General features: G+C 36.6%; 1 protein-coding gene across 1 annotated transcript in view; it reads left to right on the top strand.

Annotated features, from left to right (window-relative positions):
- The window catches only part of LOC140154385 (uncharacterized), a 29,112-nt gene extending 14,099 nt beyond the window's left edge, over window positions 1–15,013 (top strand). The window contains exons 16-33 of the mRNA XM_072176951.1: window positions 598–855; window positions 962–1,167; window positions 1,532–1,647; window positions 2,863–2,998; window positions 3,494–3,740; window positions 5,552–5,779; window positions 6,390–6,446; window positions 7,349–7,540; window positions 7,941–8,081; window positions 8,348–8,511; window positions 9,548–9,609; window positions 10,072–10,277; window positions 10,626–10,712; window positions 11,129–11,203; window positions 11,558–11,686; window positions 12,401–12,563; window positions 13,932–14,095; window positions 14,836–15,013. Of these exons, the coding sequence (XP_072033052.1) occupies window positions 598–855; window positions 962–1,167; window positions 1,532–1,647; window positions 2,863–2,998; window positions 3,494–3,740; window positions 5,552–5,779; window positions 6,390–6,446; window positions 7,349–7,540; window positions 7,941–8,081; window positions 8,348–8,511; window positions 9,548–9,609; window positions 10,072–10,277; window positions 10,626–10,712; window positions 11,129–11,203; window positions 11,558–11,686; window positions 12,401–12,563; window positions 13,932–14,095; window positions 14,836–14,997 (2,793 nt within the window). The 3' untranslated portion in view covers window positions 14,998–15,013. The remainder of the gene's footprint in view (window positions 1–597; window positions 856–961; window positions 1,168–1,531; window positions 1,648–2,862; window positions 2,999–3,493; window positions 3,741–5,551; window positions 5,780–6,389; window positions 6,447–7,348; window positions 7,541–7,940; window positions 8,082–8,347; window positions 8,512–9,547; window positions 9,610–10,071; window positions 10,278–10,625; window positions 10,713–11,128; window positions 11,204–11,557; window positions 11,687–12,400; window positions 12,564–13,931; window positions 14,096–14,835) is intronic.
- The last annotated feature ends 347 nt before the right edge of the window (window positions 15,014–15,360 follow it).

Raw genomic sequence — 15,360 nt, 5'->3', positions numbered from 1 at the left:
TCTGTTTGCAGTTACTTTTGAACTGCGTCTGATCACAGTGAACTACCTCTGATCATAGAATTACCTCTGACCACAGTTACTGTAGAACTACCTCTGATCATTGTTACTGTTGAACTACCTCTAATTACAGTTACTGTTGAACATCCTCTGTTTGCAGTTACTGTTGAACTGCGTCTGATCACAGTGAACTACCTCTGATCACAGAATTACCTCTGACCACAGTTAATGTAGAACTACTTCTGATCATAGTTACTGTTGAACTACCTCTGATTACAGTTAATGTATAACTACCCCTGATCACAGTTTCTGTTGAACTACCCCTGATCACAGTTTCTGTTGAACTACCTCTAATCATAGTTACTGTTGAACTACCTCGGATCACAGTTAGTGTTGAACTACCTGGAGTATAGTTACTATTAAACTATCCTGAGATCTGTTGAGCTATATCGGACCAAAATAAGAGTTTTCTAACTTACCGTATCTTATTTGTAGTGTATGAATGTGCCATGGCCTTGTAGTTGCTTTGATAATGATTGTTACGCAAATTAGATGCAGTGATAGACAACGGTTTTGCTTTTTTATTCTTTGCTCTCAAAGACCCCCATCACAACTCCATACCAACCCACGCAGAAAAGAGTATACCCGAAGAAACAAAAAAGGATCTCATCTAAAGCGAAGAAGACGAGCAGCGCTACCCCAGGTTCTTCAAGTGAGCCGCCCGCGTCTGAACAAGAGCGACCTCCATCTCCTGACAGAGCGGGTGGCAGCCAGTTCGATGAAATGTGGCACATTGAGGAAGACAACTTCAAATTAAAAGAAAAAGTTCTGCAGCTTGAAAAGAAAGTTATTGAAAAGGTACGTGTATAGCACGCTCTGTGACAAACCCTAAAGCCTATACTAATATGATAACGTTCATGAAATTGTAATGTTCTTCGTCTTTCATTTTGTGAATGTATATTAGGAACATAAGATGCTATCGCTTGAACATCAAATTCATGAGCTTATTGAATCAATAAAGGACTCTAGCCCAGGTTTGCTTGGTCAACTATATGATAACATGGATCAACGTGGTCAGAGTGTGCAAGACATCGCTACAGCGATAAGGAATGAAGTACAGGCTATGGAAGAAACCGCCACAAAAGTTACTGCAAAGAAAGGTCGGAAGAAGTAAGTTAACATCGTGGTTTCAATTCTACTTTAGCATGGAAAAACAATTTGATGACAGGCGTGTGAATATATCAGTATTATCACAATTATTATTTTATCAGTAGATAAAATTGGGTTATTTCACGTGTTCGTTTTCATAAAAATACTTCCAGTTTCTGAATCTCCTATTCTGAAATCCTTTTTTGAGTACTTTTGTCGTGGTCGGGTTACAACCTGTTTTTTAAACAAAATATGTAATTAGACACACAATTTAGGGTTAGGGTAAGGGTTGTGATTAGGATTAGGGTTAGGATATGCTTTCTTCTAGAAAAATTACATAAAAAATCGACCAAAAACACACTGTTCAATTTAATAATGTTTATAGGAAACCCACTAAAGGTTCTACAAAGCAAACAACGAAGAAGACTGATATGCGTCCTAATAAAGTTGAATCAACGTCACCTACGCCTGATACATCACCTGCTTCATCGCCCTCTTCAGGTACGTCACACATAATTATATACATGTTATATTATTAACACTGGTGTGGTGTGCCCTGAGTAGTTTAATTACTCAGGGCAGATTATTTATATTTGTTTAAAAAATTATAGAGTTACTTCATGAGTGATGACATTTTGAGGAATTCTCCCTCATTCACCAAGTTGATCAAAAACAAATTGAATCATTTCTAATTTTGGATAGTTGGGAATCCCCTTTTCTAGAATGTTCATTGTGTTGCACAAGTGAGAAAATCCACAAAATGAAGTGATATAATGTGAAAGGTTAACGTTGAGATTCAGATTCAGATTACATATATTGTGAAAATAGTAATTGGCTATTAATATAAGGGGATCTTTCTGATGTTTGGTATATAAGCAAATGTAAAGACAATTCTACACAGTACAGTGTTGTTGTGGGCTAGTAATAGTGTGCTTACAGTCCATTTCCTTCAAAGAAAGGAAACTGCGAACCAGAAATATTTTATGTAGTCAATGTACTGCTAATTCCAGTAATATCGAAGAAGATATAGAATACGTCAAAGTGCGTTCCTCTTCCAAGAAAGGAATTTATATTATATTTTTCTGTCGACTTGCTGAAGTCTGGTTTATGAAACAACACATCTGCCAATATAAGTGGAAACTGGGGGACAACTGCAATGGAGGCCTGTTTTCCATTAGAAATTGTGTGGAAGGTGAAAAGAGCACAATTTTGGAAATAGCCAAATGTGCGAGGATTGTATGCAAATGATATAAAAGTCTTTAGTTGACTTCGCTGAACAGTGATCTTCGCAGGACAAGTGAATCAGGATATACCGGTGCGGTGCCGCTCCGCCTCATCATGGACCGTCGGTACATCTTAGGCCGTTGGTAGTTGACGGCCCTTGGTGAAAAAAATGGGGTCAACAATTCACAACTTCCGTCGGCAAAAATATTTCTGTCAGTACATAACAAATTTGTGTCCCCCTCCTCCCCGTTCCGAAAACCTGGTTGCGGTACTGGACTGGGATAGATCGGGTTGACGGGTGTGGAGATGGGTCTTGTTAGACTTGTTAGGGCCTGCATAGGCTATTAAGATTGAATAAAACAGACATCGATAGTTGGTCAACTACACTGACCGCCTCACTTTAACAATTAACATTTAAGAAAAAAAGTTAATTTCCAAACGTAATATCAGGTAATATCATTATTACCAATTTTTTATATCAATTCCAAACAGCTCCGCAAGAAGTTGAGACAGAATTTAATTCCGAATTAGTTCAACAACTACGCAAAGATAAAGAAATATTGACGCAAGAACTACAGAATTCCAAGTCAGAATTAAGACGAGCACAGTGGGAACTTTTATCACTGCGGTAAGTGCGTTGTGAGAAACAAAAACGCGGTTATAGCAAATGTTGAACGTTTTTACTACAATCGATAAAGTTTGTCTTAACCCAGGAATTATGGAAACCTTTGGGCCTCATTACTGATAAAGAAATATAAAAGTATATATTTTTCGAATGGAAACACTTTGACGAATCCAACTATGATGAATGACAAATTTATGTAAAAATGCTCAGCTTTGGATGAAACAGTATTACAAAATCTTCATAAAAAGGTTTTTCTGATGTTTTGTTGATTTTCTACAAAATATTTGGTTCTAGAAGTCGGTCAAAATTCAACAATAAAAAATAAGGTTTTAGATCTTAAAATCTATTTTCGTTGCCGTCCCCATTTTATCCCCTCCCCCTGGCTACGCCACTAGAACAATGTATCAATACAGCCGCAAAAGGGTCAAAACACAGTCTTTGTATAACCTTTCTTTGTTATGAAGTTTATAACATTTAGTTAAATATTTAACATGTCAGACAAGATAGTTCTCATCGAGGAGTGGTGCCATCATTTCTTACCACCACACACGAAATCCAGGCATCGAAGATGGCAGAAACTTCAAAACCCAAAACAGGAACAGTAGCCAGTGGCCATGTTGGTCAAGACACTCCTAAATCAAGTATGATGGGGATGTTGCTAGAATCTCATGGTCGCGAAACTCATGATCCAAATGATGAAGAAAGTGACAGAACAGCGAAAGCTCTTGCCAATATTCGCATGCAGGTAAGGGTCAAGTTATTTTGTTTTGCTCAGACTGTGGTCAATTCCAAGAACTTTCTAAATGCATTGTCACCTCCTGCCCGGACCTATATCACAGTGTCATCGCCCCGATATCTTCATGGCAGAAATCGCCATGGTAGGTTGAATAGTTCGACCTGTTTAATAGTTTTGAGACGCATAATATGGGCCGAGGGACATCCGACTAAGGCCATTGACAACAGCCTGATGACTGACCTCAGTACGGTCAGTGAGCATGGTATACGCCATGAGGTCATCTGCTTTTAGACTGCCTCCACGAGTGGCGTACGCTGCGCTATAGTTCGGCACATATAAAATCAGAATTTTTGTCAGTTTTTGAGCTCAATACGCACGGTTCTTTCTCAATACGCAAGCTAACGACTATCATATCCTTTCAACACATATATTCCAGTGCAAGCATAAAAAGATGGCTTCTTTAGAATAAAACAATTACGGGAGATATTCATCATTTTCTACCCCGGTATCCAAAGATTTATCGCCTGAATATCAAATCATGCATAGCACAATTCATGTGTATCGATCCCGGGTATTCATTTTAGTGTCTCTGCTGTACAATGTAATTATTAACCAGGCGATGTCGGTGTGTATGGGGCCCGAAAATACAGATTTGACAAATTAATATTACATATGGTTTTTTCGGGTTTTTTTCGTGCAATCATTTATTGGCCCTGGGAAAGTACGTATTTCATATCAATCATAATCAGGGTCTTTTTTCCCTTGAAAAGCACTCGCACATGTACTTGTCTTTTTTTTACTTGAGAATTTTCTTGAGAATCTCCTTTATCAAATATCAATAGAGTTTAATCAGACTTCCATGAAAAAAAAATTGTCTTTACGATGTCATAAAAGTAATTATATTATAAAATGTAATACAGAATTGAACTTTAAAAGTATTCAACTGGACTCACGTTTGTGAGAAGCTACGCACCTTATCCTAGGTGCTTCTTCAGGCTAACTGTTGATCTGGCTGCAATTGGTCATTGACCTGTGACAATATGGTGTTGCTAGAGGTCGTAGATTTTGAGTTCAACTTTATAGGAATTATTTTGATCAGCTATTCAGCTGATCTCGCGTGTTTTAGAGGCTAAGGTATTGCACCATATCCTAGGTGCATTTTCTGTTGATCTGGCGGCAATTAGTTATTGACCTGTGACAAGATGGTATAGCCAGAGGTCATTGATTTGGAGTCAAACTTCTCAGGCACGTTTTTGTTGACAAAATTGCAGGCCCCTGCCAAATTGTGGCAAATGCCGCCCTCCCTGTTTAGTGGGGCCGTTCTTTCTTGAAATATATCGCTTTCTTGATTCTCTTTCTTACCAAGTTGCGCTCCCTGTCTTAATTCACAAGATGTGATTCGTGCTGTCACTTTTGACAACAAAGATGTTGTGATTTTAGATAGGGAACGCACGTGATACGACAGGGAGTCAATGAAGCGATATAAGAACACTCTCACTCAATAGGTGAGGCTGCCTTCGTCACAATTCGGCAGGTACGTACAATTTTTGTTATTATTAACATACCTGAGAAGTTTGACTCAAAATCAACGACCTGTAGCAACACCATCTTGTCACAGGTGAATGACCAATCGCCGCCAAATCAACAGACGGCCTGAAGATGCACCTAGGATAAGGTGCAATACCTTAGCCTCTAAACGTGAGTCCTCCAGCAACTGAATAGTTATATAAGTTCAGTTTTATCTTTTATTATACGTGGATATATGACAACCTTCACATCACAAATGTATATAAATGATAATCATATGTTGCGTTCTCAAGGATTATCTACCTCCAGTACCTGGAACATCAAAAGAGCCTTCTAGAGTGGAGTACGATGATGAATTTCAGGCTTACGCAGATATGATTCGTGAAGAACGCGGTAAATTCAAACAGCGGCTTTATACACGTGCTAAGATGACAGGAGTCGTACGAACTGACGGGAGAACCAGTGTGGCATCATCCTCATCAACACCTGCCGAATATGAAGAGTATAGTGTGGAAGATCAGGTAAGATGCCTCTGTCATGAAATAGTAGTAAATTCTCTCATTAGTAATATTTAATTTCATATTGATCTGGTGTTGTAGAAATGTCACCGGAACTGGGTTTGCGGTTGTGCAGGCAGAGTATTTTAAGTATTTTGCCATTTTATAAAATGAGAAAGCTGTTATCAGTCAGCAAAAACAAATAATTCAAATTTAAGGTTAGCAACTATTTTAAACTGTTGCGATTTGGTAGTTCACAGTATCTTGTGAATGGTAGTGAGCTTTGGCAAAAATTGCATTGATCATTTCAAAGCGAGTGTGTAGAAGAATTCAAATATCATAAATATACTTTTGTAGATCCTATGGTTCTTGAGTTAGTAATGTAAAGAGGGCTGAAACAACCAAACTTTTGTAAAACGTACATAACTCATTAACAACAATAAATCAAGCAAGTTTTCAAAGTATATGATTTGTAGAATGAACTTTTGCAAAACATCAAAGTATTATTTTTCAATATTGATTTAGATAATGAAAATCAATTTTGTTGGGCTGCTTCGACCAATAATACATAGTCTACCCTGAAATGTTTACCCTTCCTCTTTTTATTCTTTTGATGATTTAATATGTGGCACAGGGAATGCAAACCGACCCAACAATGGATCCTTTAGGGGCTTGGTCGAATGTTCCAACGGTAAGATTTAAGATTAAGAATTAAATTTTCCATTTTTTCCTTGGTTGAAAATGAAAAACGAAAAACGATTGGCCGGTCATATACACGGACCTTGGTGGCATGCATTGGTCCGATGTCTACATTACTCCTCTCAAGAAAGATAATGAAACGAAGATCAGTAGGCCCTACTTTAATTTGATACACCGACATCAACATACTATATAACGCCCCATTGGTAGGCCTACCTGGAATGAAGCTTACCAAAAACAAAATCATGTACCTTGTGTATTTTGTGTAAAAAAGTGACAAAAGTTATATCAAAGATTCAAATCAAGTATAGCCATTGGGCTTATTTGACTTTTCCATTATAGCCATAAGTGATATGTACATTTTGAATCATAAACTTGGAAAGCTAATAGTGTAGCATAAAGCAACTCATGGAGTTGAGCTCATTTTGTCAAAACAATCAGGCGGCATAGGACACGCAACACGTGACGTTCGAGGCTGGCGAAAATACAAGGCCGACAGCCCCATTCAAAATACACGGTTAGCAGTTACATTGAAAAACAACATACTTACAGTGGGGTACTTTGTCGAACCCCAATGGTTTTAGAGTAAAATAATTTTGCTTTGACACCACATAACAAATTTAGAATTGTTTGTGAAGATTTCATGATTATGTGTTAATCCAATGCGACGTCAAAAATAGCGATATCGCATCCACCATCATCTGAAAACAATCTTCAATTGTAAGTGTGCATTTAGTTACTACCCTCTGTAGGTCTGCTAAATAATTCCTCTATGTTACAGTTTGCAGGTTTGCAGAAGAGACTGTATTTATTACCCTAAGGCCTAATATATGTTCAGATGAGACAATAAAAGTAACCCATTAAATAAAAATGAATATTTTGTTATTAATTAAGATTCAAATGGAGAAACGAATACAGGGTTCCAAAAAATCAGTCGACAAAGTAATCCAAGCTAAAACTGGTCCACTTCCACCAAAAGAATGGGCGTTGTTTGATCCGACGGCTCTTCAGGATATTTTTGAAAAGAAAACTGGACCGAAGCAAATAGACAGCGCCGCAGATCTTATTGGATTTGTCGATTCAGAGGTATGTATTAAAATCGTAGAATGGGTTCAAGAGTATTTATTTGTCATTGTTAGACACGTATTTTGTGTTGTTGCTGCTGCTGTATCCATGTCTCTCCCTGACTGTCTGTCTCTCTCTTCGGCAACCGTACTGATAATTTGACCAACTTGGACAACACCTTCGAGGATGCTGTCAGTAATAAAGCGAAAAACCTTTCCAGCTTGAAGATTAATTACTGCTGCACGCTGTTATGTTATCGTGTAATTCGGCTGTTCTATATAATCTGTCATTAATGACCATCTATCAATTTGATTAGAAAATATCCTTCTTTTAATTATAGCAACTTAAATATAATCCCAATATATCATCTACTTTACACGAAACGTTTCACTAATTAAATTATTTGTCATTGTTCTTTTAGCTTCGTCGACTGACACAAGGCATCAGTGGTTACACAAGTTACCTTAATAATTTGATTGAGCAGGAGGTCTCATCTATGGCAAACACCAATGCAGGTTTAAGAAAAAAAATCTCTCAAGCAACTCTGAAAAGAATAGATAAGGTGATTATGGTAATTGTTGAGATGTTGGTCGTGTTGAATTATGAGACCCCCTCCCCACACACATACATATAAGTAGAATTGCTTCTGCATTGATAACAATTTTGCAAGATTGAAGTTACTCCGTTTCATATATACTTCATATATCTCATTTCTGTATAGTCAATTGTTCAATGTTAAGACCACTCAAACTTTGGGGATTTTCTTATTTTGATTTGCTTATAAATGATCTCTTATAAACTACACATAATTGATTGTTGGTTTGCTAGATGCGAGATTTGGTGTCGCAGGGTAAAGATGGGGGTCAGAAGGGTGACGAGAATAAGATCCAAGAACCTCAGATAAGAAGAGGACGATTTGAAATAGCAAAGCCTGGAAAACAGTCTCGATACAACACCAAAAGAGCATTTGGTAGCTACTTGGCTGGTCGAAGGTATTTTTCTCATGGATGACTTAATGTTATGTTATTGTTTAGTCAAACACAATTAAAGAGTTGCGATTTCTTGCAGCTACCAAATATACATACGCACGTCTAATATTACGCCTTGATGAAATACGCCCGACTATAACTATTCAAGAGTACGTCACAGGAGGGGAGTGATTTTGAATAGTTAGACGGCGTAAGCACCAAGGCGTATATCTGATTATGAAATCGCAACCTCGCAAATGACCTGTAAAACTGTACGTAAGAAAACAATGAATGAGCAAGGAAAGAAGTGCTCGACTATATCTAGCATGTCTAGCATTAGATTTTTTACTTAATGCTTGGACAGTGTTTAACTATATTATTACCCAGACCTGAATAAATGAAGTTCATTTAGATTATTTTTGCGAATTAATACTGAATTGTTTTTTTCCAACCGATGTTGTTAGTTGGATCATAAAAGTCATATTAAGCTATTGATATGTTCAAAATCTAAAGCATTCTAGTTTGACCAAAACATCAATATCTGTACCTTTCTTTTTCTGTTGCGCCTTTATTGGTTTCAAAAATCAAATAAATGTGAACCACGGTTGTTTGATGGCAAATAGTAATTTTAAGTAAAGTTGAACAATGATGGATTATCTTAAATCTTGTTTGCATCTTTAAAAGGGGTATAGTAGACACTTGTATAATGGTATTAGAGCATCAGAAAAAAGACTAACAAAGGGCAAGAAAGTTTTCAATCAAACTTTTTATCATGAAATGTAAGGAATAACTCATATTATTTGGCTAATTTGAATTCAAACAATATGTAAAGAGCGCCCTCAGTTTTCACACAAATGTACATTTTATAGAATAAAAATGAATAACTTAATATAGAAACAAATATCTATGTTAAAGATAGCTAAAAATATATGTTGGTATTGTCCAGGTGCAGAATTGAACATTATATAATGTTTTGTTAGAATAATTAATTAATGATCAAATCAAACAACACACAGCAAATGCCAAATTGTTTTTTCAATATTTATCCTTCTTTGAACAGATTTATGATACAACAAGGTGGTATTCCAGAGCAGTTACAGACTCAGCAGATAAAAACTCCTGGTGGGTATAAAACCAGTGGAACACAAAAATCGTAATGCAAAATAGCCGTTATACTTCATGAGAAACCATTATTTTGAATTCGAGTATATTTTTGCACGCTATCACTGAATTTTCGGTAATGCAACTTTGACATATTTGGTTACAAATTACTTAGCAACTCAAAGTTGTTAGTTTCAAGACTGTGTTTAATCTACAGCCTGTCTCAAAAAAAGAATTGTGCAAGTGAAAAGCGCCCTCTATGGCAATTAGAAAATACCGTTCTGACATGATGCTTACATCAACGTCAAGGGCATAGTCTTAGCTCTTAAATGCCGTTTGTTTTGTTCAATTTGCTTGTTTTAATCTCGAGATATGTTTAGTTAACAACGAAAGGGTAAAATGACAAATGAGACAGGCTGTAATATAGTAGAATATTGTCAAAGATAATTCGCATTGAAATTAAGTGATCTCTTGTGTTTTAAGGCCAAGCATATCCATGGGAAACATACGCCAAAGATCATATTTACAAAGCTGAGATAGAAGCAGCAGAACGTAAAGAGCAAGAAAAACGAGACGCTCCAAAGAGGCCAAACGAAATGCTAAAACGCCAGGTAGACCAAATAGCACAACATGCGATCAATGTCTTACAAGGAACTACAACATTCTTTAAGGAAACATTAGCCAATCAGGTAAGAGGATTAGTCAGAACTAAATCGGGACCTGTTAGTTCTCAGTAGCCATAATAACTGAAGTTTTTTTTACAGTGAATACATGTGGCCCACATGTCATGCTTATTTTTTTATGCCTCCACCGCTAGGCATACTGCTCCCGTCTCTCCGGATGCTGTATCATGCAAATTTGGTCTCATATGAACAGTTTAAATCGTATTGCAACCAAACTTGGGTCATATCTGCACTATTGAGTACAATTTTACAACTTTAAGTACAATTTTACCATAGCAAGTATGTAAATTTGAAACATTTGGACAAACATACAACTGCTTAATATCGACTGAACCTTATTACTTTTATAAACAGTTGGAAGAATTCGACGCTCTTCAAGGAGCTGTGCAATTAAAAGAGGAAACCAGATGCATATCACGAAATACAGGCGAACATACAAAGGTAAGATGTAGAGGCCATTGCTTACCGAAGATGTATGCCAAAGGAAGCACGTATCGCGCACCATAGGAGCGCCATTTGACGATTTCGTCAAGCACTTGGCTCAAAGATTGGACCCCATGCGTATTCATTCAAACAGTGTCCCATTTTGAATATTATTGATACATCGTTGTTCTTCTGTGACAATACTCAAGTTTGTCGGAAAAGACTTAATCTATCTCTCCAAGCTTTACTGCGCTAGTGCTGGGCTTTAAATATAGATATACTAGCGGATAGATATACGTCGATTCGTTACACCTTCATAATCAAACCACAAACTCACGGTGATATCTGGATTATATAAATCTAATTGGCCTACTTAAAATAAAAGAAACAAAAGAAAAATGACGAATTTGAAAATGATATCATTTCAATTGCAGGATGATAAACAACTGGAAGCTTCATTGTCAGGTACTAAATTGTCAAGGTCAACATCACTCGGTAGTTTTCTTGAGGTAATATACTGTAATGTCATTATGTTATGTATATAAAATAATGAATAGGGAGCTATGGGGCAAAGCTCAGAGGCAATTAAATTTTTGCTGGATTTGTCTTAAAGGAATTTTAACTGTTCGACAGCAGTCTTTTCAGGAACCATTCTGTGTCATCAATAATGTTAGCTACCAATTTCAGACGTGTTACAAATAGTTGGTAATTGTTTGTTTTCAAAAAGTTTACGTTTGCCGAGTTCGTCTTCATTTTGCTTCATTTACATAAAGTTGTGTTATTTGTTGAATGTATTACGAGTTTTCAAGAGTTAACAATATTTCGTAGCATGAAAAGCATACTCTATTTTCTTTGATTAAAAGCAAAAACCAGAAGGTTCAGACTACCGTGATAAGCACAGAGGGCCTGTTAGTGTAGTTGGCCACAGAACAGGTACACCAACGGATGAGTTATTTATACCAGCACAGTCGCAGTCACTTAGCTCCATACAGGTTTGAATTGTTCTAAATCGTGTACATTGATTAAAGTAAAATGTGTTCCCCATGATCATTTGATAAAATTAATAGCATAATGCAATTGCACATATTCTAATACTAGTAGACTACATGTTTTTGTTCTAAATTTCACAGAATAAAACAACGGTTTTCCTTCTCCTTATGTTTGATCGATTCCGAGCTTTCTTGATATGGCTCATATTTGTATATCTTCACTACTTAAAAGCAAAATTATAACATTTGCTGTGTACTTTAATAAACTACAGGTAAGATACCCAGCAAAATCGAAGCCTTAGGGGCTGTATTTGTGTCCAAATTTTAGATGTTAAATAAAAAAATGACACACGAGTATTCGTGAAATGTCTCGTTTGCGCACGTGAATTTACGAGATGTTCATAAAACATTAAGCCGGTGATTGGTGATTGGCGGCGTGATTGGTTGCTAACCTGCGCAATATGGCATTTTTTGGTCTGGTAGACAGGACGTCATACGCAAAATAGTCTTTTTAATTTGGTCTTCAATATTTGATTGTTAAAAATAAAATAAAAATCTTTTTTCTAAATGGAAATATTACAATAATGCTTTAATTAGGACGTGATTGCCCAAACTTGTGAATGAATTTTGGAAGCCACCTGCCTGTTAGTGTAATGTAGGATTTGTAACTGGTCACCTAGCCTATAGTTACACATTTCATTTATTGTTTGTCGTCAGAGTTCTCATCGGTGTTTGCCACCATTATTACTATATAAAGAAGCTGAACCACGTAATCGGCATCAGTATAAGCTACCAAAGGCCACTCTGCCCAAGAAAGGAATGGTCACACTGGCTGTGACAAATTTATCAAAGAAGTCAACGCAAAACGAACAGGACAAGGGTAAGGGTTGTAGTGTAATATAAACTTAGGGAGGACAACATGAATAAGATAAATACAGTAAATTGGAAAAAAATGATTTTTTAAAGAAAATCGTTAAAAATTGGACTTTATGACAACTTTTGGGCCTTATTACTGCTAAATTAAAAATAAAACCGTTCCGAGATATTTATAATCAAGTTTTTGAAATTTAAGGAGCGATTACCGAATATGGTGTAAAACTACAAGTTTCATTACAAGACTGCCCTACCTCAACCATAAACCCTATAAACCGTAAACTTGAAAGTTAAGGAGCGATTACCGAATATGGTGTAAAACTACAAGTTTCATTACAAGACTGCCCTACCTCAACCATAAACCCTATAAACCGTAAACTTGAAATTTAAGGAGCGATTACCGAATATGGTGTAAAACTACAGGTTTCATTACAAGACTGCCCTACCTCAACCATAAACCCTATAAACCGTAAACTCCGTAAACGAAGACTGAACTCAAGTTTCAAATCAAATTGTACCCAGTTCGGTAATTGTACCAATAACAAAAATTTTGAAGACTTTTTTGTTATGTTGCCCAATTTTCTTTTTTGTTTTGTATTTTCTCCGCAACTGAGCATTGTTACCAAAATTTTACGTCACAGATAGATTCGTCAAGTGTTTGCCATTATGTATACTTAAATATACTTTAAGGGGGTACTACACCGCTGCCCAATTTTGTGCCTATTTTTGTATTTTTCTCAAAATTATAGCACATTGGTGACAAGTAAGATATGTATATTATAGGGGCAAGGACTACAACTACTGCACTGGAAATTTTATTTCAGCACAGACAACAGTTGTGGAGTTACAGTCAAAAATGAGGAAAACCAATATTTGATCAATAAATCAATAACTACTTGCCTTGAGTTGCTGAATTTTCAGTGCAGTAGTTGTAGTCCTTGCCCCTATAATATAAATATCTTACTTGTGCCCTATGCGCTATAATTTTTGAGAAAAATGCAAAAATAGGCACAAAATTGGCCAGGGGTGTAGTACCCCCTTAATATAATCAGACCAACAATTTCTTTTTTAGCCTTTATGAGGTCCAAATGATCATAATTCGAGGTGAAGACAACCTTAAATGTGTGGTCTACAGCATTGAATTTAAGATCACCAGTAAGACCAGTAAGCTCATGAGTTTGAGCCCCAGTCCGTGTTACTATGCCATGGGCACATCGATTGATTGATCCTCTCCAACTGGGGTACCGAGAAGGTAAACAGATTCGCCACATATGATTGACACATCCGTAGCAAATCACATGGACAGGAAAGTGTAGCCAATGAATTAAAACCTTCAAAAATAATTATACAGTGTTATTCCTTGTATTCTATTAAGCTTATGATGCGAAGAGACGTTACCGTCCAGCGCCTCAAACCCACACAAAGCTGCAATCCAAACAAAAAGACATACTTCACAAAGTTGTGAAAGAGCCTGAAGCAGACGACGTAATGGAGGACACAAATCTTATGGATCTCAGGAATCAGGCTCTAGGTCTTCCTGTAAGTACCTACAATGATTTATGCAAGGATATCAAATTGAATATCTTGCATCTCGTATTTTAGACAACGGGCAGCGAATATCAAAATCAATGTAGAATGCAGATCCTTTATTCTCGCAATACCGCCTAGGTCGTGTTCGATTGATATGTGCGTTGTGTTGTTCGTGTTTGGATGAGGTTGAGGTGCGGCTAGGGATGTGTGTTTGTTATCATTTTGTAATGTTTGTGTTATTTTCTATTGAATTAAATAAAATGTGCGCAGATATTGTAAAATGATACAAAAAGAATCGCCTTTCGGTCCTCAAAGACATACTGAGCATACGTCGTACAAGTGACCATCTCTCACAAACTATTTCTGCGTGTTCTTGATTCTCTACCTGTAGCATGTATTTTTAAACTTCCCAGACCATTTTGCTCTTGCAGATACGGTCGATCGCCCTAATTATCAAATGCTTGATGTTTCATGGCCTGAAACAAATCGGACAATTAGGACATGATTTCCGTGTGTAAACACCACTGGCTATCTCCAGAAAAAGTTTAAAGAAATGTCACGTGATTAGGGTAAATATGATAGGAAATAATTGTCACGGCAACAGGATGTTTGATATTGAAGATATTGATACCATCATTGTGAGTGGCTATAGTGAACAAGACGCGGTTCATCACCAGGTAACCTTTGAACTCGAACTGAAATATTTTGTTATTGTCTTTGTGAAATCTTTGTCTCTGTGAAATCTATAGGTTGGATTCTTTGGCACTTTAACGCAGGAAACAGACTCAATGAAGACGTATGAAATGCCATCACAAGCACAGAAGCAGGTTACGCTAAATGCAACAGAACAATTGAAGGACGGAACGGCTAACGTAGACAAATACGCTGCTGTTTTTTCGCAGACTTACTAAAACAAAGGTTATAACGGAAAGATAAATAAATAACAATTTCTTTAAGGTTTCATTGCAAAGAAAACACAAGATATCTAACATGTCTAAAAATCTATTCAGATTAAATTTGACACGTTCACAAAAAACAACAAAATCACAATAGCTTCACGCAATGTTTATACTGTTAAATAAATTCTACACAGTTCACTTGCTAATTACCATTAATTGATAATGTTACCATTAACCACCGTCGTTTGATAATCTACAGAATTTTGTTCGTTATGAACAATTCCAAATAAAAACTATGGTGATTTTCTCACGTTTAAGTGACGTTTCACCACTACACTAGTGGTTTCATCAGATTGGCAATTCACTACATCTGAT

The sequence above is a fragment of the Amphiura filiformis genome, chromosome 6 (assembly GCF_039555335.1).
Source record: "Amphiura filiformis chromosome 6, Afil_fr2py, whole genome shotgun sequence".
Lineage (NCBI taxonomy): Eukaryota > Metazoa > Echinodermata > Ophiuroidea > Amphilepidida > Amphiuridae > Amphiura > Amphiura filiformis.
Note: the sequence above shows the minus strand (reverse complement) of the source record. Positions and strands in the feature narration are given on the sequence as shown.